This window comes from Fulmarus glacialis, unplaced genomic scaffold (assembly GCF_000690835.1).
Source record: "Fulmarus glacialis isolate BGI_N327 unplaced genomic scaffold, ASM69083v1 scaffold5531, whole genome shotgun sequence".
NCBI lineage: Eukaryota > Metazoa > Chordata > Aves > Procellariiformes > Procellariidae > Fulmarus > Fulmarus glacialis.
In genome coordinates this window covers 30010-53000 of record NW_009194549.1, presented here as the reverse complement: position 1 = coordinate 53000, position 22991 = coordinate 30010, and the positions used below count along the sequence as shown (strand labels likewise).

At 34.4% G+C, this 22991-nt stretch overlaps 1 protein-coding gene across 1 annotated transcript in view; it reads left to right on the top strand.

Moving 5' to 3' along the window:
• Nucleotides 1-1626: 1626 nt before the first annotated feature.
• LOC104084076 (protein diaphanous homolog 2-like) overlaps nt 1627-22991 on the top strand; it is a gene marked incomplete at both ends in the record, with an annotated part of 50265 nt that continues 28900 nt past the window's right edge. The window contains one exon of the mRNA XM_009587791.1: nt 1627-1741. Coding sequence (XP_009586086.1) covers nt 1627-1741 — 115 coding nt within the window. The remainder of the gene's footprint in view (nt 1742-22991) is intronic.

The following is a 22991-nucleotide window of genomic DNA, read 5'->3' as shown; positions in this document are numbered from 1 at the left end:
CTTACCAGCTGCGTCAGGAAGTTATCTTAACCCCTGAAGTTATATTAACCCCTTGTATCTGTTTGAATATTTCCATCTGGACTTTTTTCCTTGTAGAATATAGATTTCACAGCAGATTTGTATTTTGCCAATTTTATTAAGTGGGGGAAGAAAATTTGTATGCCATTGACAATATCATTCTCTCCTGAAGTTGCTGCTCATCTTTGACTCGCCACTGCTTTGTCTAGTTAGGATGGTTTCTCTCCTACAATTCATTTATCTTTTCCATTTATTTAGGCATTTCATTTAAGCAGGGAAGAATTCCTGCCATACGTGTAACTTATGCTTTCTACACTCAGTTGTCTGTGTTAAGTAATATCTGATTCTAGTCAGTTGCACTAGTTTTGTAACTGTGAAACATACTCAGACTACTATCCTATAAATGTATAGAAAAATAAGCTTTTTAGTTTATAGTACATATTTGTCATTGCAGCCAATTTCATTGTAATCAATTATGTTCATGTGTTTATAGAAATAATTTATAAAGTGTACATCTGAACACTGTGTGTGACAATGGAAAGTAACTACAGATGGACACTTTGCTTAAGTGTTCTGGGAACAATGCCAAAGATCTCCGGCATACTGAAAAAGAGGAAAGTCTATATGATCATCACTTTTAAGGAGCCATCATTTGCGGAATAAAATTCTTATTGTTTAATTTAGTGCCTTTTGTTGTAACTGTCTTCACCATTAGTGTTGGATTAAGGTAGCTTTTAAAAATGGTTTACCTGCAGCTGGTGGTAAAGCAGCTACACATTAACAGATTGATCATATGGTAAAAGATGGAGACCAATGTGTTGCAGGGAAATCCTAGTGAGGCTTACAAATATAGTATTGATAAATTTCCTGCGTATCATCTTGAAGTTAAATAGCCCTTGAAGATTAATTGGCATTTAAACAAACTTGTAAACAAGAATTGATAAGACTTTAAAAACTGGAACAGGAACATATTTTGAAAACAAAATAGCTGTTATGAATCGTACATGAAGAGTGAAATTGTCTTTCAGCTTCTATATTGCAGAGTACTTTCTTCTTTTAATATAGCCAGTATCAAAAAAGGTACTGTAATGCAATCTGTGTTTACATTTGAAAAATGGAAACTATAAAAAAAAGTGATATTAAGTATAAAATTATTTCTGATATTTAAAAAGATAATTCTTCCTACAGACTTAATATTGAGTCACTGAAAGGTCCACATTGACACGTCATTTGCAAAGAAGGTATTCCATATTCTGGTAGTGTAAGAAAGACTATTCCTTCCACAGTTCTCAAGTAGCAGGGATGCATATCAGCGGTGAAGAATTTGGGAACATCTAAAAAGTAATCAAGAGAACACTTTCGAACCCAGATGCTAATACGTTATCAAGCCTGTTGAGAATGGGAGAAATATAATAAAAATCATTGTGTAGATAGAGGACAGTTCATCTGGTTGTGTTCTGTTCAGGAAGCATCTTTAAGAGAACATAATATCTGGAACATAGCCAAACTTAATTCAGTCCAATTATCACAGAAGTCTAGTAGCATTGGCTTTAACTTGGCTATTGAAAGTACTAGTTATTAACTTTGGAGATGCCATTTTTGTTTCAGATTGAGCCTCAAGAGATAGCAGAAAACAGCTTTTGGGTAAAAGCTGAAGAAGATAAATTTGAAAACCCAGAACTGTTTGCAAAATTGGCCCTTACCTTTGGAACACAAATGAAAGGTACATTCTTCTTTTACTTTGTATTATGCTTTTACTAAGTTTAAAACTGTGCAATGACAGTCTCTTTTATGCTTTGTGCAATATCATGGAATTCATATAATGGTTTTATAGCAGGAAGATGATTTTAAATGTACATGTTAAATGTTTTTGTTAAGCATAGTAGCCTATTACAAAAATTGCTCCTCCTTCACTTTGCAGCATGAGGGGAGGAACCTTTTGTAATAATACCTCTTAAAAGTGCAGGGTATGTTGCAGACAGATGCAAATTTTCTTCAAATTAAATTATAGTTAAATTTAAATTCTAATCCTAAAATCATGCTCATCTGCATTAATATTCCTAGCTGCAGGAACTGTAAGTTGTCAGGTTTTTATAGATACTCCACACGTGGAGGGTTTGATGTGTAACAAAAATTTACTTGCTTGTATCATAGTGCTAAATCAAAATCCTCTACAAGTACAAGTAAGACTTAGAATGTAGCAGTTACAATATGCAGTTGAATCACAAAATCACAACTCTATAATATGCCTATTGTCATGATTCTGGAATATGTGGGTTGAAACCATTGTTCTTTTCAAAGTTCTTGTGTTTGTGTCCTTAGTCTTTGCTTTCACCTTTTTTTCTGGGTTTTTTTTTGGTGGTGTATGGGTAGGGGTTTTTTTGTTGGTTTTGGTTTTGGTTTTTTTTGAATACTATATGCAACTCTCTTTTAAGAAAAAAGTAAAGTCTTTAAATATACTCCTTTAATTAGTATTTAAATTTGTGTTGTGTAATCTAAGAAACATCCTTCCCCTTTTGCCCTCAAGTTATACACAGTTAAACTGCATTGTTGCTGTCATTAGCGAATGATGCAAGTTAGTTTTCAAAGGGTTGAATGTGTGAGTGCACACTCTTTAAACTGTTTGCATAATACCATGGGAAAGTGTCAGGTAGTACACCGATTTTTCTTGGAACACAGTCTGAAATGGGTCTGGTTGACTACTAGAGCGAGCAATACAGTGAGAATAAAACCTATGCTGGAGTTTTCTGTCAAATGTAACTGAGGCTGCTCAGTATGTCATATAAATAGCTCTTCTGCTATGGGTTTTAGATGAAAAATCATTAATTGCTCATTTAATTCCTTCAATAGGAGATATGATGATAACATTTATATCTTGAGCTGGGAATGCAGTTAATAACAACTGAATATTGGTTATGATTTTGATACTTCAATACCATCCTCAGCTCTTTATGGCTTTAAAATGGTCTTGGAGTATTTCTGAAGCTGCACACAGCCTCTTCAAGTCTTTTCATTATTATCCATTGTTAATGGTCAATTGATCAGTATTTCATATGTGGTCATTTACCGGTAATTTGTTTCAGGCACTGAAAAAAGGCAAGTACTGTTGAAGTACAGTTCAATAATAACTTACTCAGGAGCTAATGAGGAAGCCCAACAAATTAGAGTCCAAGAAGTGGTAGATACTGAAAGAAAGAATTCCTGATTTAGCTACAAATCTTTTGTCCATTTATCAACCAGTTAGAATACAATATATTTTAGGGATGTGCAGTTCTTGAAGATGGATGGAATCAGATGTATCAAGTGTTCATATGCCTAATCTGAATTAGCAAACACACACTTAAGATTTTGAAGTGAATGTGCGTACTGTTGTGCTGCTGGGTTTTTTTACTTCAACTTTTTGGCTTTGAGAATTAACAATTCATGTGATGCTTTGTATTTTAACCATAGGGAGTCTTCTATTTTAATTTGAACCACTAGAATGCTCTCACTTCTATCAATTACTTGAGGATTTTATTACTTCAAAATTAAGTTATATTGCACATAGAGGTTTGTGGTATCTTGACTGTTGTCTGAATTTTAGTAATAAGAACTGCAGTTTATACTAATACAGTGTTTGAAAAGTTAACTCAGGTTAACGAAGGTCTCTGAGGACCGTAACTTTCCTGAACCATTTCTTGAGTAGATTCCGTGAATTATTTTGGAATATGTCTTTTTCTGTGCTCTTTTGAAACCCCTTCAAAGAGTTAGTCATAGCTGTGTTTTTCATAAGATAAATATACAGTTCTTTCACTCAGAGCTCATGCTCTTTTCAGTAGTTACTGAATTTGAGCCATTAGTATTCTGCTTTTACCACGCTTCCCATTTTCTGCTCTAAATGTTCAGATATTACATGCAGTAATACAAAAAGATCATCTGCAGTAATTTAATGCTTTTTTCCATACCGAAGTTTGATAGATTCTTGGTTCATAGCATTGCAGTGAGGTTAAAATGATGTGGAGTTCATCACTTGTTTTAGTGTGACATCAAGACAGGAAAACCTTTACGGGAAAGAACCCCTAGCAGCAGATAACACTTACAATGGAATGAGAACCTTCTTAATGAAAATGACAAGCTTCTGCCGTGAGCTGAATTCTTTCATCAGAAATCTGAAGAAATGTTTCTGAATTCCTGAAAAGCTTCTTCATTAAAAGTGCTGAAAAAACCCTCCTGAAATTTTGACATAGCTGTCGGTTTCATATGAGAGGAAATTCTTGTTGACATAGTTGCACAGTTCAAAAACTACGAACAACAAAAGTTCTCCAAATAGCTTACTGTGGTGATAGCCTTGCAGATATTTTTCCTGTTCTTCCTTATGTTGTTCTCAGTTAATGTAAAAAATAAGTCTTCCCATCCTTTGTTATGGCATGTTAAAAATGCTACCACATATTACCCAGGATATTAAAATCTTATTTGGCTGACTAGTAGAGAAAGTCAGTGTTGTCTTTCTTTGAGTTCAAGTTTTTCTTGAAACTTGAAAACCTACTAGAAGTCAAGAAGAGTCTCAGAGCATTTATTTGCAGCACAGGCTCAAATAATTGCATTCCACAAACAACTTTTTTCTGCAACTTCTATCTGCAAAGGGAAACATTAAATGATAATCACCATTCTTCCTCACCTTTTGCCTGAAAAGCCGCAGGCAGCTCATTAATCCCAGAAATACTTATTTCAAGTGTAATCTAGGATCAAATTTCTCTTCTGCTTTAGTCCTGTTTCTTGGTGTGGTCTCCTAATATATTACAGGAGAATGATAGAAAGACAAATAGAAATGCATTTTGTATTCGCTCAAGAGCACAGTCAGCATGTAAAACAAATAAATGGATGAATGGAAGAAAACTGACAATTGCCAAAAGCAATTGTGATGACTTAGTGTTTACTATCTTGTATTTCATGGCATTTTGGAATACCAGTGGGAATAGTAACTGAAGTAAAACAAATGATGGTATACACACTTACTAACAATTCGTAATTCCATGTAGGTTGCAGCACTCAAATTTGATTAAACCTCTGAATTCTGTTCATTATTCTCTGGCACAATGAGAATGCAACTTTGGGGTTTTTCCTCATTTAACATAGTTTTGTTTTCAGATACTCCAAGAATTACTTAATGTTGGTTGTCACTAAACTATGTGCTGCCTGTTTTCAAGGAAGGCAGCCAAAGCTGCAGGGAAGTGGTATTTTTGGAGACCAAAAGTAGCGGGGGGGGGGCGAAGTCATAATAAGACACTTCTGAGGCACAATTTTCATTAAATAATGAATTATTGCACTCATCAGTTAGCTACTTGTAAAACGTTTAATCACAGGGCACCAGGAACAAAAAGGAATGATCCCTGACTGGTAAAATAATTTTACTTCAAATATACTTAGATCCAAATTTTCTATTAAAAAGTATGCATAAGGTTAAATCTTTACTTGCTACTGTAACATTAGATATTTAATACTGATGCCCTGTGAATATGTAGAATGTATTTAGTTAGGTTCAGATCAGTACTAATAGTCAAACTGCAGTATTTGGTCTGTGAAATCAGTTACTGAGCACAGTTATGAAAACATCTGTTGTACAGGGAGCAATGGAAGCATAAAAAAGTATTCCCTTTCAGACTTTACAGGATTTTGAGATCTTGAGGTTTGAATTAAGTTAACTGAGATCTAATTATCACTGTCTCAGTACAATCTGGAAGGATTTTGTCCATTTTTCTCCAAGAGCAATACAGATGATCCGAATACCTTTTAAGGGCCTCTAACAAATAGACTCCACGGCTTCAAATTTTCATTAAAGATCTTAGATGATTGTTTTGAGCTTGGAACTGGGCTTCCAGATGCAGAGATGGAAACAATGATTATAGTGTCACAGGCCATTTTGGCAAGTGAATGATATTCCATATCAGGCACACTTGAAAATGAATGGGCAACTGTGGCGGTCGTTAATGAGTTGGGCAGTATTAAGATGTGGGACAGTTACTGCATTGTGGATGGCAATGACACATAGATGCATATGTCCTTGTGTAGCTGTACAGAGGAAAAGGGTAAAGATGGTATTAGTTTCCAATCAGTTACTTGTTTTCTTTTGACCTGGTTAATTCTAAGAGAGAATCTGGTATCATCCAGAATTTTATTTTGTGAATCGTACGTTGCTTTAAAGTGAAAGCAGTGATCTTGCTGGTGAAAACATGCATCATCCTTTTACAGTTTTTGAGTCATGACTTGAAAATTTCAGGCTCAGTAGTATTTGGTTTGCAAAATAATCTTATCGTGGCTTGACTTGTGTTTTGATATTTAAATAGCAAGAGGAAGGAATTCTATTGAGGTATTGTTAGCTCAACCTTATCTTCTTATTTTTAAACAAACCTCCAAGCAACAATCTCTTCAGACAAGTTTGGGTTTTTTTAACAAGTAGGATAACCTTTTCATAGTGAGGTTTTTTCTTTTTTAAAACTTGTGTGATCAATTTTAAGCTTTGTGTGATCACATAAATATTTCCGTAATTAAAAAAAAAAATCCTTTCCGGTTTATGGAGTATAAAGAAAATGTGAAATAAACTCAATGAACAATCCTCCTTAGCTGCATTACATAGCATGAACCCTGCAGTATTTCTTAATAACTGAAGAGAGGAGATCCAAGTGATCAGATAAAATCACATAATAGACTCACAAGGACAAGATGCATTTAAGTCATTAATTTCTGTTAATATGCAGTGAAATAATAAGTGCGTTGTCAACTAAGAATGCCTTCTTGCTGATGTCTTTAGATGGTCCCGCTATCAAAATTCTAGAACTAAAAAAATTACACATTTTTGATTAAATGCATAATAGTAATTTTCTAGTGAGGGAAATACTGTAATGAAGTTGAACAAGAATTTATGCTTAGTATATTAATCCAGTCTGGTTATACATCTCTGGAAGCTTGGGCTACTGCTTTTTGGTGGGGTTGGGTGTGTGTATGTCGTGTTTCTGTAGAATGTCTTTTAAAAAACCAAAAACAACTAAAAGGAAGTGTTTGAAGTGTTAGCATTCACGGCAAGAACCTGCTTAATAGCAAATCTTTGAAATCATTTAAGCAGGTCATATTATGTTGCGCAGCTAGAACATTCTTCTAAATTTTACTTTTGTCCCTTAACTGACATCAAATTTTATCTTTGGCTACTGGTGTAAGGGAAGAGATACCATCAGCAGCAGTGTGATGTCTGCAGTGCTTTGTGGAATATGATCTCAAAAACTCCCTATGTTGGTGTTTAATTTTTGGGATATTAAATACATGTATAAGTGTATGATGAAGTGTCTTCTAGCAGGTAAAAGTAACGGATTAAAATGTTACGGCTCTGCAGATAAGTTGTGATACATCATGTGCTTGGGGCCTCAGATAACTTTGTAATAATGTGACAATACTCAATGTATCAGGCCTGCTGCTATCAAAATCACTTTTCACTGTTTGATTGATAGTCTAATTGCAAAACACTACAAAGCAAGTTAATGCCTTCTCCCTAAAGGATCATGTTAATTTCTGGCTCTTGTAATTTAGGTTGTGTATTTTGCCAGTCAAGAATGATAGTGGTGCTCTGAAGAAATTAATTATGTGTACAGTAGATCTGTAAAGGTAGTAATTAGTACCTAATAGTCTGTAACTACTGGGATTGTTCCAGTACAGAATTCATTATCCATCCAACTTACCTCAAGGGAAAACTTCTTGATCAGGGTTCTGTTGCTTCTTTATGATTAGACTTTTAAAATACAATTCAACAATCGTTTTGATATGTTTTCAAAATTGAAGTAAGGTTTTAATAGCTGAGATGTATTTTTCACATTATGGTAGTTTGAGGAGAAAGGACAAGAAAAAATACAAACTTGCATGTAATTGAACAAAACATGAACAAAATATTCAGGTTTTTATTTTTAGTTTTATATGTATAATGTAATATACATGTAATAGAAAACATCTTAAATAGCTTATTTTAATATGGTCATCTTTTAGTAATTACAATATGAAATCTTAGGTGGCTGTCCAGTCCGACCTTTGATATCTCCCTCTGTGAACAACTTTTAGGACTCATCTGTAGCTCAGTTTTAAAATAATTTAAAATATTGAAATTTAAAAAATTAGTAAAATGTTGATAGGATTAACTAAAATTTAGTTTTAACTTGTTCATGTTTTGAGTCAGTACCAGGATTTTAGTATCTAAACTTGTTTTGTTGGTTGAGGAGGAAGAGGACTGAAATGGGCAACTGAAAGTAGTATGAAAAGGTTGTTGGAAAAATTTAAGAAAGAGCGTGACAAACATACCAAAAAACAGAACAGTCCAGGGAGACAGCATTACTTCCAAGGAAGACTCAACACATGACCTGATGAGGTTAAGAAAAAGGTGATGTTTAAGTAACACTATTGATGGTAACAGTGATGATATTAACATCCTCTTTTGTCAACATTATTAATAATGCTTATTTGAAGGTGATAAATAGTTTCTTTTTTTAGGCTATAATGGTTAGACTATACATTTAGACTGTATGGTTCAGGAAACTATACTTGTCCAGAACTGTAAGCAGATAACGATGCTTATCCAAATGATTTTATTGTAAACATTATAAAGTAAATGTTCTTTTTAAATTTGTCGGAAATAGCGAGGGGACTGGCTCTAAAAATAGATGAAGGTGGAATACTGGCTGTTACTGTACATGGGTGGTATGATAGATGTATGCAGGTGTTGCACTCAATGTTTTAATGAATAACAAGTATACTAACCTTATACAGAGACTTCAACACTTACTTGCACTTTATTAAAGTCTTAAGTCTAATAAAAATACAATAAACACTCTTATTCCAGTTACGATGATACTAACAGTCAAACATAAACTTCTCATCATCCACCCCTTCTTTTTTCCAATGTTATGCTCACCCATCCTATGTCCCCCTGAAGAGTGAAGGTCAAATGGTGTTGCAGCAAGTCATCAGCACCTCAAGTTCTTCACCACAAGTTGTATGATCTTAGAGTGGAGATTTTCCTCCTTTTAAGTCTGCTTGGGGTTGTTCTAGCTTGCTACTAAAATACTATTTAAGATATTGACAATTTTTTTTCTGCTAGTAGATCATTGACTAGCGTCTTCTATTTGCATTTCTTGATTGGGGTAGCTTATCAAGACTTCTTTCAGTTCTGGTAAAATTTCTGTATGTTATTTTTCCCTGCCTTAAAGTGCTTGGATGACTACATTCTAAGTAAAGTGAATTATTAAAACTTGAGCTGCAGTAGTCTTTTCATTGCCATCTACTTTCTGTGGCTACATGGCATTTGAGGTCTAAATGTCAGCTTTCTTGGAGTAGTGAATTAAAGGCCAGAATGTAGATGGACTGCTATTCCCACCCACTTTAGCATTTATTTTCCCTTGCTTGCAACATCCACAAGAACACCTTATTATATCTCAAATTTTTATTTTCCATTGTTAAGAAAACATGCCAGAAAATTTGAACAACTGACCTACTTCAGTATTTGAAATTATTCTTCTTCCCCAAAAAGTTCTACAGTAAAGCAATATGAAAGACATAACTGTCTGTATTTAATTTCTTCATGTGTGTTGAACAAATTAGATCATATAAACTAGGAACATGCAATGTCCTTAGTATATTTTTATTAGGCTTCAATTGAAACAACCCTTCTGGTTTGAACACATTTTGTTGATACTATTAACACGTTAATTCTGTAATATCCATGTGCAAGTAAGTAGTGTCGTCTTACTCGTTAACATCATGCAAAGATGTTCACGTTATGTTCACATGTGGAACATACCCATATGCAGTCTTCAATGAGTTTTCTTTGAGGTGCTTTTGCTGCTACTCGTTGAGCCATTGAATGTTCACAGTACTTCCTGTCTTTTGAACCTTATTGTACCTTCTAATTTCAATTGTGCAACGTACCTGTCCTGGTTTCGGCTGGGATGGAGTTAATTTTCTTCCTAGTAGCTGGTATAGTGCTGTGCTTGGGATTTAGTATGAGAATAACGTTGATAATACACTGATGTTTTAGTTGTTGTTAAGTAGTGCTTACAATAGTCAAGGACTTTTCAGCTTCTCATGCCCTGCCAGTGAGAAGCAGGGAGGGGGCACAGCCAGGACAGCTTTACTGCAATTTTCTTCCTCTGTGAAACCACCCATTCTTAAAGGATAGTGTGTTATTTTGCAGGTTTTTTTAAAATTTCTAGAGTAACTTACACGCTTTCTATTTACATCTCTGCAAGATACTGAGGAGAGGGAGAAAGAAAGAAAGACAGGCTAGTCTCAATATAAGTCAGTAGATACTATTGATTCAGTTGATTTTTGTTCCTTCCCCTTTCCCCCCTAGATAACAGATATATCTTTCTGACATGAATTTTATTATTTTTAACCCTCTCTGTGACCACTTAGTCTGCTGAAGCAGATAGTGTTCGTTCTTTGATTAGAATGAATGTTTTAGCTTCAAACATTCTCATTGAAATAGTTAAGTTTGTATGCATTAAATGCAGTTTTAAAGTTGTTATTCTGCCATCGAAGTGATGTAATAGTTCGAGCTTGATTCTACCTCCCTGCAGTGTTCCTCTGTGAATATTACAAAGCTTATATTCACTGTTATTCTTGACTGACAAATGACAGTATGAAATACGCATCTTTCTTCATCAGCCCTTCCTTTTTGCTTGATGTAATGAAACATTTTTAGTGGGGAGAAAAGAGTTTTGTTTATTTTTTCAGCTATTTCTTAGTTAAGATATAAGTAGCAGCCAAAGAATGAGGTCTTTGAAGGAAAACTGACTGCATTCATTTACATTTGGTACTTACAAAGAAAAGGAAAAGGGATTAGTACTTTCAGATCAATTTTTTAAATTTGATATGCTAAGAAGCCTAGATCAAATTCACCAGAGAACTTCAACTTTTACAAGCTTTAAATGGACTCAGTTTTGGCCAAAGTTCCTGTAACACAGCTGTATTTGTAGGTGTGAGACAGCAAGCTTCATTTAATACAGGAATCTCTAGTATCAAGCACAGATATGTTGTAATAGCTCAACTATATGCATTGCTTTGGCAAAATGAAAGGAAAGAACACAAACTCATAATGTACTTGTTTCTGGATTGCAAACTGCAGGTGGCTCCCTTGGTCTTCTGATTAATTCAGGATGTGTATGTTTGTTTCCTTTCCCTCCTTGCCCTTTCCTTTTCAGAAGTGTATGAATCCAAACCAAAGAAAGATACTGCTTCGCAGTGTAGGGTCACCAAATGTTTCTCTGTCTTACAGGAATTTTATTTATTTAGATTGCATGGTTAGGTAATCAGTCTTCATATCTCAGTTTCACGTAGAAGTGAAGCAGGCTGGTTTGTTTTCACCTTTCAATGTATTTGAAATTGTTCTTTTTCAACAACAGACTAAATTCAAGTACCATAAAGAAGAAAGAGTGAGTTACTAGTTTGCCATTTTTCATCTTTTCCTTTCCTCCTCAACTGGATTTATCCAGTAGGTAAACTGTCAAACTCGGGGATGGAAAAAGCTTTGCATTGTTTAAATAAACTGATGCCTGAAATTATTACTACTTAGCATAGATTTATATATGTGTGTCTCTATATTTTTATTTGTATATCTTTTTATATGCAATTTTTTTTGATTCTTAAATGATCTTAGAATTATTTAAACAATTATCACGGTAAATACATAAGAATATATTTCATGATTAAGGAAAAAAATATTTGTGTATAATTAGCAATGAAATAAAAGCTTTTCTGCCCAGAAGTGTCAGGGGCAATTTGTACCAGATAACGATACCCTGTCTTGCTATGTTTAAAGTAAAGAGAAAAAAGAAGGGCGGGGGGAAAAGGTGCACGTGTTCTTTGTATTCAGTTTGCATCAGGTACGAAGGCTGAACTGCAGAAGTTGACTCCTTAATAGTCATACTTTATAAATAAACTTTCAATAGTTATACTGAGAAACACAGTTTCCAAACTGACCTTAGGAATGATGCATGTAGTTTCGCTGCAGCTGGGCTATTTTTCAGGAGAATCACAAATGGGGCCTCCCAAGAATTACTTGTATGTAAGTTCCTGTGTAAATTTCTTCGTATGAGGAAGCCACTGTGCAAATGATAGCTGTTTGATAGCACCTGCTCCTGTTGAAGGCAGTGTGTGTCTTTTATTTCAAGAGCATCAGTACCCATTTCATTCATCATAATACAAAAGGAGTGAAATGAGAATAGCATTCTGAAGGGGCCAAAACAAACAAAAGCTTCCAATTAGGAGGCAATGTTTCTAAATTTTAGTTCCTCATGTTTTATTTCAAATAGAATTTTAGCACACTTACCTTTCAATAAGTTAAATGGTTCCTTTTCTATGTGGAAGGTAATTTGTAACATTGACACAAAGAATACATACTTTATTTTGAAAAACCATACTATGTAAAATAGATGTACTGTTGGTATGATCTACTAGCAATTACACTACTTATTTGCTAGAAGTAGATCGGAAGCTGAATATTCACCCCCAAATTTGTATTTAAAAACCGCTGTAACAAAAGTCTTTTACTCACTTTACTTGGGAGTGCCTGACAGTGCTATGTTGACTGTGTTTAACACTAATTCTATATGATAAAACACAATGTTGTATGATGAAATGTACAGATAGGCATTGTTCTAAATATTACTGAGAACAAATGAAGGCTTTCTGTTCATAAATGACTGTGCTGATGCTAATATTTTGACAACAAGTTTTGTCTGTGGTGGACTAATGTGAGGGAACACTGATATTTTGTGAAGACTTTCTTTTGAAACATACAGGAAGTTTGAACTATATATGATTTTTTTTTTCCAGTTTGGGACTGTAGAGTTGTTTTCATCATGTGACAGTGAATGAAGAATATGTCAGATAAAAGAAAACTATTTAGATTCTCAGAAGTTAGCATCAGTTTCAGTTGTGTTATTTTTGTTTTGTGTATTGTCTTGTTTTCATGTAAAATCTTACATAAAGAATGCTTTTAGAATGATCATGCCATAGGGTTGAACAGATGCAGGAATTTTACTGGAGATCTCGGGCTGTAGTACACTTTAATTATGTCTCTTTTAGGACTCTGCTTTTAAAAGCTTTGTGGTATATTCATAAGGGAAAAAATTAATGAGGGACAGGTCAGATAGATGCAATTTTCCTAGATCTCCTATTTATTATTCCTGGAGCTTGCTTTCTTTACATGTGCAATAGTTAAAGTTAGTATTTTTTCGGAGCATTGGTGTTGTATCAGAAGGGTTCAGACTGAGTAGTTTGGATATTATCTTGGTTAGCATTACATAAAGAACTGTAACAATTGCAGCTTCAGAAAAGCAAATACAAGTAGTCTGTATGTGAATTAAATTACATTCAGATTAAGAAGCAGATGGGAAATAGTTTGAGGTCTGGGATATTTTAAAGTTGCTAGCTTTATTCACTGATTGCTTTGAAGTATATCATAATGTATCCCACAATTCCTATAGAAACGGAGTTCATTTTCAAAATCAGCATTATATCTATTCTATATCTATTCTGAATGCGGGTCGAATGCTCTGATGTGGAGGTGATTCCTTCAGTTTTACTTCAATTAGCACTGCTTAACTCTTTTGAAATGTCACTAGGACAAGTTAGTCTTCCTCACTGGAGACCTGAGGAGCAAGGATACCAAATAAGAAACCTTGTTAGTTACTTTCTGGCTGTATTACTTTACAGATACACGCTGATTATCTGCCTTTTTTAGTGCTAAGTGTGAAACTGAGATTGTAGAGGATGGCACGTGTGTATGCGTGTATTTCTTTGGTTAAGAAATCTGTGGAATTGAAAGTGTTTCTGAAGAGTATTAATAAAGAAACCCCTGCTGCTCAGCTTTACTGCAAGTTTAAATTAGTAATTTTATCAAAAAGCTTCAGCAGTAGAATTTAAGGAAGGCTATTTTCTTTTTTCTGAAGTATGACAGTTTTACTATCATAGTTTTTCCACTTAAGTGAAGTATGATAGTTTTGCTGCTGGAGTAATTTTAGGTATTTGTTGGTATTCCTTCAGCAAACTTTGGGAACTGCTTGGTAGTTCTAAAAGTGTGATAAATTAATGAACCTCTTTTGTAATGTTTCATTCATAAAAATCTGATTTTGGAAATGCTAAGAACTGACTTTCAGAAAGTGTGGTTGGTGTTGGGGTTGTGGTGAACTTGTAGAGCAGTGTTTTGTGTTAAAGGCTTGGAAGGAAAAATATTGGAGTGAGAACAGTGTGTGTTGTCCTGAAAGGTCTCTTGTATGTGTTTTTAATGATGTTGTGACTGAGCTTTCTTAGTTATAATGTCTTAAATTTTAGGTGGTAACTTACAGAATTCGTGTATTAATTTGTTAGACCCGACTTCTCAGAATTTAAAAATTAAAATATTGAAGAAGAAAGGTGGAAGCATCAATTCTGACTATGAAGAAAAGTCAAGGGGAGGTAAACTCTCAAAGGCATGCATTGTTTTTTTCCGGCATTTGGTGTCTCAGAGGTCCCCATTAGAAAAGAGGAAGGATCACTACTTGTCATACACAGATAAGTGCATGTTACCCACATACATATGTTCAACAAGGCTGGGATTCCAGATTACTGTGTGATAACTCTGTTAGTAGTTAGTACATTCTGTACCTACTGTATGCCTTTTTTTTCTAAGGGAAATAGAGCTTTTGTTTGTAGCAGCTTTATAAAATACAGCAGAGGAAGAAAGGCAGTTTTGTATTCCGAAATGTCTATTTCAGTCTCAGTGATGCAGTGCTCAAATAAACTATAGCACATTTAACGAGCAGTTGAGGACAGAGACACATGTACTAGGCACATCAGGGAAAGGGATTGTGTACAAAGACTAATTAGCATGAAATACAAATACATTCATGAAGTAGGCTTGATCTATAATGCTCTTACAGAGTATTTTTTTCTATGAATTAAACGAAAAAGAAACTCACAAGTTGAACTGAAAAAGAATCTGTGTCGAACTGAAGAAAGAAGTGGGGTTTTTTTGTTTTTAAACAAACAAAAATCTGTGTTCTTGGAATAAAACACATTCTGTATGAATAGGTAAAAAGATTAGACGGAAAAGAATGCTTTCTCTAATGTCAAAACAGAAAAAATAACACTCAAAAGATACTCTTTTTCAAGTCTTTTTTTTGCAACTTCATTTTTTGCAAGGAAATTTAAGTTAGGTACTAGAAAAATCTGTTTAATTTGAAGCTAGTTACTCAGAACATGATTGAATAGCCCATTCTATGGATTTTACAGTAATTTTTTGTTAAATGGACGGTTAAGATTATCTGTTGTGGAAATTTTCCTAAATTGCAGCTTATCTTTCGTGTGTAAGAATTTATAGCTATATATGTACATAAAATACACTGATAATGAGTTGGAGGTCAATCACTTGTTTTTTCTAGGTCCGTGTTCTATAATTCTGTGCAGGATGGTTTTAAAACAATGTCTTTTGCCTTCTGATGTGTTATTTGTAGCTGTGTTTTCTGGAAACTTCCTCAATATTGGTAAAGGAAGCTCCATATCTAGCTACTGCTAGAAAGCTGAGCGTTGTAATGCAGGTTCTTCAGCTGAAGTAAAGCTGTGCAGTTGGCTGTGAATTTGTGACCCAAGTGAAGGTGGGAGAAAAAAAAAAGAAAAGTCTGGGGGAAAGGATGGAAAACAGATCAGCTACTTACCAGGAAAGTTTGTGCTGACTATTAAATAGACTATGCACCTATATTTTAATATCCTGAAAGCTTCCAGCAGAGTTCCAGGAATAACAGTGTATTTGTTTAAATAAATAAAAATTCACCGTAAACAAAGATGTAGTTATAAGCAAAACTTATGGCCTTACTTGTAAAATAATTCTTTTAAGTCCGTATTAAAGAGATGTTCCCTCTATCTTTCAGCAGCACCATAGCTAGTACATACTACATTACTTCCTAAATATACTTTTTCTCAAATTTCTCTTATGTGAAATACAATGTGGGTTTTTTCTGTAAAAGTATAAACTGACAAAATGTGGTCTGATTCGTGGCCTAGTTCCAGTTACGTATTGTGCTGATCTGCAATGATGTCGTATTTACAAAAAATGCTCCCCTCCCCATGGCTGTTGGTTTTATGTGCAAAACTGATTTTTCTTCATTTATTGCTGACCAAAAAAAAAAAAAAAAAAAAAAAAAATTCCTTATCTGCTTTTGAGATTGCAACTTTTATCTGATTGATAGTTGTTTCAACTGTAATGCTATTAGGAGATGCTTTGAACAGGGTATCTGCTACTGCAAGAATTTCTGCCGCACATACATAGAGTAAGGATAGATCTGTTATCTAAATGAATAAAGATTCTTTGGAGAAAGATACATTAAAAAGCTATCTAAAGGATTAAAAGTTAAGAATCATGCTATTAATTTTCTGAATTCATTGAGAAATTGAAAATACTAGGTACATAGGCATTAACACAGATAAAAAGCTGATAGTTTTGTTGAGTTATTTAATTATTTGTTAATGATCGCTAAAGGATGTAAAGTTGAAATTACAATTTCGTATATTCTGTAAGTGTTTTGTGTCTTGTGCAGTTGTGGGAAACTGAAACTTCTCTGAAACTTCATTCATTCAGATACCTTTTTTTGTTCTGTTTTAGAATACTACTATGGAATAATGTCCCAATATTAAGAGGCAAGTAATTAAAAATGTATGGCTTAAAGGCTTTCTGAAATCAAAAAGTCCACATGGTAAACTGGCTGATTTTTATAAGTCAGCGTGGAACTATCTGTAAGTTGCGTATTCTGAATGGTAGTACATCTGGAATACGTTTCGAGGTTTTCCTTTTGACATTTTTTGTTCTTCCATTTAAGACATTTGGATCATTAGTGCTGAGATGCTGCCTTCTTAATGAATAATTTTAGCCAATTTTTGCTTATGTTGGTAATATAAAGCTAAGCAGAGCATAGATTACATCTGCTAAATTTAGAATATACTGTGGATTCTGTATGCGTATATGCCTAAAATGTGCTGAGGTGAATAGTGAAACCTGGCTATGTTGGTAAAGGTGAGAGACTGGTAGCTGTGTGTTCTAGAACTATTTTTAGTCTGCTACAATGCAAGTGGCTTAATTTAGTAGTCTGGTAGGTCCCCTAAGACTAATCCTGTAATGTGGAAGTAATTTATCTTTTAGCTCTTGAAGGCAGATAATCATTGCACATGTATTCAGTGAGCACCTGGTGTTTTCAACACCCTTTGGGATACTTGGACCCCAAGAAAGCTTTTTCAAGGTAAATCTGTTAGAAGGTAGTAGTAACATATACAACCATACAGGGTTGTCTTCAGGCCGGTTGAGCCTGGTATTTCGTCTTCAGCAGGTGACTGAGAGCCGATGCTTAGGCAAAGGAGTAAAAATATGTTAACTAACACATACTAAATGTCTGTCTCTTTATGTACATAGACAGAATAAACTAAACGGTGATACTTCCCAGCTTCCAACAGTTGACAGTTTTTCCTAAGCCAGAGGTCACATCTTTATACATAGTAAAATCTTCATTGTGTTTTGTCTTAAGTGAACTCGTGATCTTTTAGCATTCATAACCTGTGGCATTGATCTTCTCTGTGTTTCAAACAAATGCGTAGTTTTCCAGTGTTTCAATCCTGCTGCTTGCTAGTCTTCCTGGTTTGTTGCCTCATTTTTCTGTCATTGCAAGTCTCATTAATAACTAATTTATATTTACTTTCTCTGTGTTTTCAAAGACCATAGAGGGGAAGACCAGATTTGCACATGATACACAGAAGACAAACAGTAATACATCATTGATGGCCATTATTTAATAAGTATCAGTTGATCTACCCCAGTTTTTGGGGGGGGGAAACCTCATGGTTTTGGTTGTCTTAGTATGGAATCATCAATTACTGTTTGTTTTTCAGGGAGTTACATACATTAGTATGCCAGAAACGTTTCACTGTCAGTGTACTGAAACTCTGTTGGGTTGACCTTAGTTAGAATGATCATTAGTCAGAATGATTGTAATGTGGAAAGATCCAATACGTCTTCCCTGTGACAAGGTGTGGTGTGGCAGTTCCTGTTCCAAACAAGTCACTGTCCTCTAATGTGTCTGGTTAAAACTGTAAGTAATTCTAATCTAAAGGTTGTAATAACATGTATTCTTGTCACTGACATGCAACAAAAATATTTGTGCCCACATATGATTAGGTTGAAAGCTTCTTACAGATTACATGCGACTAACTAGATTTGATACCGTCCACCGCAAGGCCATAATATCAAACACCTGTTTATGAAAGACTAATTTCTCAGCATTTTATAAACAAGGATAAAAGTTGCTATTTGTATTTATCAACTATCAAAGCTGTGATTTCCAGTCAGCTTCACAGGGCACTGCTTACTGGTTATAGAAATTAATGGAATATATTAAGACAGATAATTTCCCAATTATTTTTAGTATGATCCTTTTCCTCTGTGAAGTTATCCTTTGGACCTGATGCCTATGAAAGCATCCCTTTGAGTTCTGCTGCCTTAATAAAACAATAAATACCAGCTAATTACCATTTTTTTTTTAAACTTTAAATTAGTAGGAGAATAGAATTCTTTTCACTCAACATAAAATCAGATTTCTTAAGTACTAGGTCAATGGAAATGTAACATTTTGTATTTCACTGTGTAGGTCAGAGTGTATAACCAGGATGTACCACATTACACTTAAAAACTACAGTAGATCTTGAAGATGGTAAACAAACTGAGGGGTTTGGGATTTAGATATATAGAAGTAAAACAAATTTTCATGAGTGTTTGTTTAAAACCTTGATGGTAGAGAAATACTTTAAAAAGGGAGAGGATACTGGAATATGCATTTTGAAATGTGTATTTTACTTGGTGTTTAAATATTTAGTCAGGAGCTTTATATGTCGAATATCACAGTGAAAAAGGAAAATAGATCAATTTAGCATTTTATTTGCAGTAAAATTTTAGTCTGTTCCATTAAACATCTACTTAACTTGACTGTATAAAGGGATTTTTGGATCTTGGGATTTTTTTTTAGCTTTATTAGTTCTAAAATTCTGTTGGAAAATGTGAGTCCTATAAGTGTCTTTATTGGGAAAGATGTTCCTTTTACAAGCCTAATCAAGAGGAACAATAGCTGAACTATTAATTTAAAAGATTTTTGTTTAGTAGACTTGTCATAGTAATAACAGAAAATGAGTTTATTAAAATCTTGATAAAATATGATAGCAGTTTTTTGACATTTTGTTTTACTTTGTTGTTTTGTTTTGTGTTGGTTTTTTTTTTTGTCTGAGTCTTGGTGCTTTTCTTTTACTTCTGAAAGCTTACGGATAACAGACGTACCAGTTAGCTATAATTATTTTCCAGGTTCTATCCTATCTTGCAGTTCTGAGGTGATGATGACCTGGTATCAGAGGAAAAAATATAACTGGGACATGCAACTGTCTAAATTAGAAATACTATTATAGGCAGCATTTTATTTTTATAGGCAAATGTCTTCTCTGACCCACATAAAAACTTAATATATTACTTCTGAAATGCATTGACTGGTCTTTTTAATCATTAGTCAAGCACTAAGATATAGGCAGCAAAGACATGTAATGTCTCAGTGCCCAGCAAAACCGACCCAGGATAAGCATCTCTTTGGAGCAAAAGCCAGCATGTTCATGTTAAGCGTCGCAGATGTTGAAGCAGTGGCAGTGGCAAAGAGAGAAACGGGGTGGACAATCCTGAGGCTTTCTTCTGTATAAATATTCGTGGAGGGAATGTGAGAGAAAAGTTCATGGAAAAGGCTACTAGCTTTTATTCCAGCTTCTTAAAGCATACCATACAACACAGTTAAGTAGGCCTGCTGAGGATATTTTCAGTTTAATCATTGTTTGCCTGCTGTTGTTTGATTTCTAATGTTCAGAAGTAGTACTTGCATGTATTTCTGTGACCGTTTGTATGCGATGAATTGTTAATATTTGCTTTCAGCAAAAGCAACATCTTTTGCATTGGTCTTTAGCAGGGTAAATAGAAGGGGGCAAAATCAGTTGTGTGTGGCTTTTTTTTTTTTTTTTAAATAAAGTATTTGTGGCACAGACATCTACTTGATTTCAAGCTGTTGATAGAAAGCTGAAAGCAACTGCAATATGGAGTGGTTAATTAAGCACACTTTAACCGTACAACTTTACTGCACAAGTTCCTGATGCAGATTTTCAAATTGCACTTGAAACTTGGACAAGTTACAACCATTTTAGGGCAATTTTAATAGAACAAGAAATACTTCATGTAGTCATTAAATGTGGTGGTCAAATAGAATAACAATAAATTGTATTATAAGAACAAATGATAGGAATATAGATCCCCTGCTATTTTTTGACAAAACTAATTTGTAAAACTAATTCATGATTTTTTTTTTTTCTATAGAGTATAATCTGTTGGGTTGATGTCACTTCCTTCAGCTTGATTACATTAATTAGGCAAAAAACATATGAGATTGCAAGAGGTTCCATGTTTTTTTTCCCCGTCAGTTTTATTTTTTTTTAATCTTGAGAGCTCAAACTAAGATCCACTTTCAGATCAATTGCTTGCTTTCTTTATAATAAAATTGTTTTCCTTCTTTTTTTTTTTAAAAATGCTGTATCAGGTATCTAGCTCTTCTGATTGCAGAAAGGACAGAGTGACAGCAGGAGTGCTTAATTAATTTTACTTCAAGAATTGATAACTGAGTGATTTTAGGTGAACTGCAAAATGCCAGGTGGCATTGGGAATAAATAAGAGATCACGCAGCTGCTGACTTAATTGACAAGAGGGCGTGGCTGCCATCTGTTAATGCTCTTGCATTTATCTCTAGATATTTGGGGAAATGGTTTGCTGTTTGTCAAAGTTTAAGACCAAATGACAGTGTGGAGACTATAAATGAATTTGGATACCAAACCACTTTAATCTCAGTTTGTGCAGTTCACAAATTGCATGACATCCATGTTCTGCAGGAGAGATGACGTGGTCCAGGAGAGAAGTTGTCTTCAGCTGTGCGATGCATAGTCCAGGCGCAGGACCGTCGCATCTCCCAGAGTCTCTCCTCTGGGATCCATTGAATATTCTCTAGTTTCATTGGTTATAGGATTGGATAGTGAATACCTCTGTGGTCGCTGGTCCATTTAGCTTGCACTGTTGTTTTCTGACTTGTTGCCATTGACAGGGCTCTGCTTGTTCAGGATGCTTCTGGAGCCATTTGCAATTCTTGATGATCAACAGGTTATTTGCATAGTTTGGCTCTCTGTTTTCTTGAGCATGCAAAACTTGCCAGAGTTCATTATGCTGTCTGGAACAAGAGGTTGGTCATATTTCATCTACTTTACTGAAACAAGTGGTTGGTGCAAATTCACAGGCTTATGCTAAGAGCTATGCTAACTAGGCCTAACTTGTGTGAACTGCTGCACTGTTTCATTTGAGCGTGGAAAGTATGCGGTTAGACAAATGGAAGGACTTAATGTTGGTGTATTGGTGACGGAAGAGAACAAGTGCAAATTTGAGACTATGTTATGTTTGACTTTCCTCTCTCTCCCCTTTTCTTTGACTTTTATTTCCATTCTTGGGTGCCTCTAGAAGTAATGCAGAAATAGAAAACTATCAGTAGCTTCCTAATATCATCAATTTAGCCAGGCTTAAAAAAGTTTTATTATGTTGCAGTAGAATTTACTGAATTTTTGTGCTACAAAATATCTTCTAATCTTTCAATGGCATTCCTAGCTCCTTATTTCATTTTTCTACCAAGTTGTATCATGTGGTGGGTTTTTTTGAGTGAACTTCTCAGTGTAATTAATAGTTTCAGCTGTACAAGCATACTCCTGTAGGTGTAGTTTACATCCCTTGAAACTGTATGTATAGTTAATTTTTTTGCTCCTATATTAGCTGTAGACCATCTTTCAGGTAAAGGGAATAATAGCAATTAATTTCTTTTCTATATTTGTGTTTGCTGCCAAATACTAGTAAATGCAATTGGTAAGCCACTTGCCAGGTGGAAATAAGATGAAATTACTCATTCATTTCCTGTGACAATATAAGGGCATTTGTTCACTGTGGGTACAGACTTGATAGAAATTGGAGATTAAGGTTCATGTTCAGATAGGCTAAAGTTCATATAAATCTCTTCTTTCTCCACACTATAATTCAATGTACTCCTTTTTGTGTCCCCTTAATTTTCATCCTCATCATATTAATGACTGACAGTTTCTACTGTTAATTCTTTATTAAAATTATTCACTGCTTATTTAAAAAAAGAAAGAGGGAAGTTAATATGAACTGGACATTTCAGCTCAGAGTAAAAAGCTTTAACATCTCCAATAGCATTAAATAAAATTGTATGTATTTCTAAAAATTTGTCATGACGACTTTTAATGCCATTCAGTAGCTGAATTAATGAACAGAATGTAGAATGGTAATTTTAAGAGCCATGTGTGCTTACTTTTTTTTTACAGAAGTACAAAAGTACTGATGGTAGAATTTTTTTCTTAATTACGTCTCTGAAGTATTTCACCATGTTTGTGTATGTTCTTTGCCATGATTATCATTAGTCTTGTTTAATGTATTTTAAACTTATATAACATTTTGTTTAGTGTTGCCATTTTTTCTTTAAACCCTACATGGGTTTCCAGCAGTGCACTTTCTGTGGGATTAAATTAGTTCCCAGCTGAAGGTATCACTAAAGGTACACACTTGAGCTGCACATGCGTTGCATAATGTAAGATGAACAGAAAACAATCCCTTGCAGCATGTTGCATCAGCTTTTTTCCTCTAACACTGATAAACAAATATGTTGTTACTAACAAAATAGAACTCTAATCTAAATTAAAAAAAAAAAAAAAAGTAGGTTACGTAATGTTGGTGTTTAGATCTGTATTTTCTGGTCTTCAAAGAGACATCTGCATATGCTAAAACTACCTTTTCCCCTTTTGCTTTATTATATTGG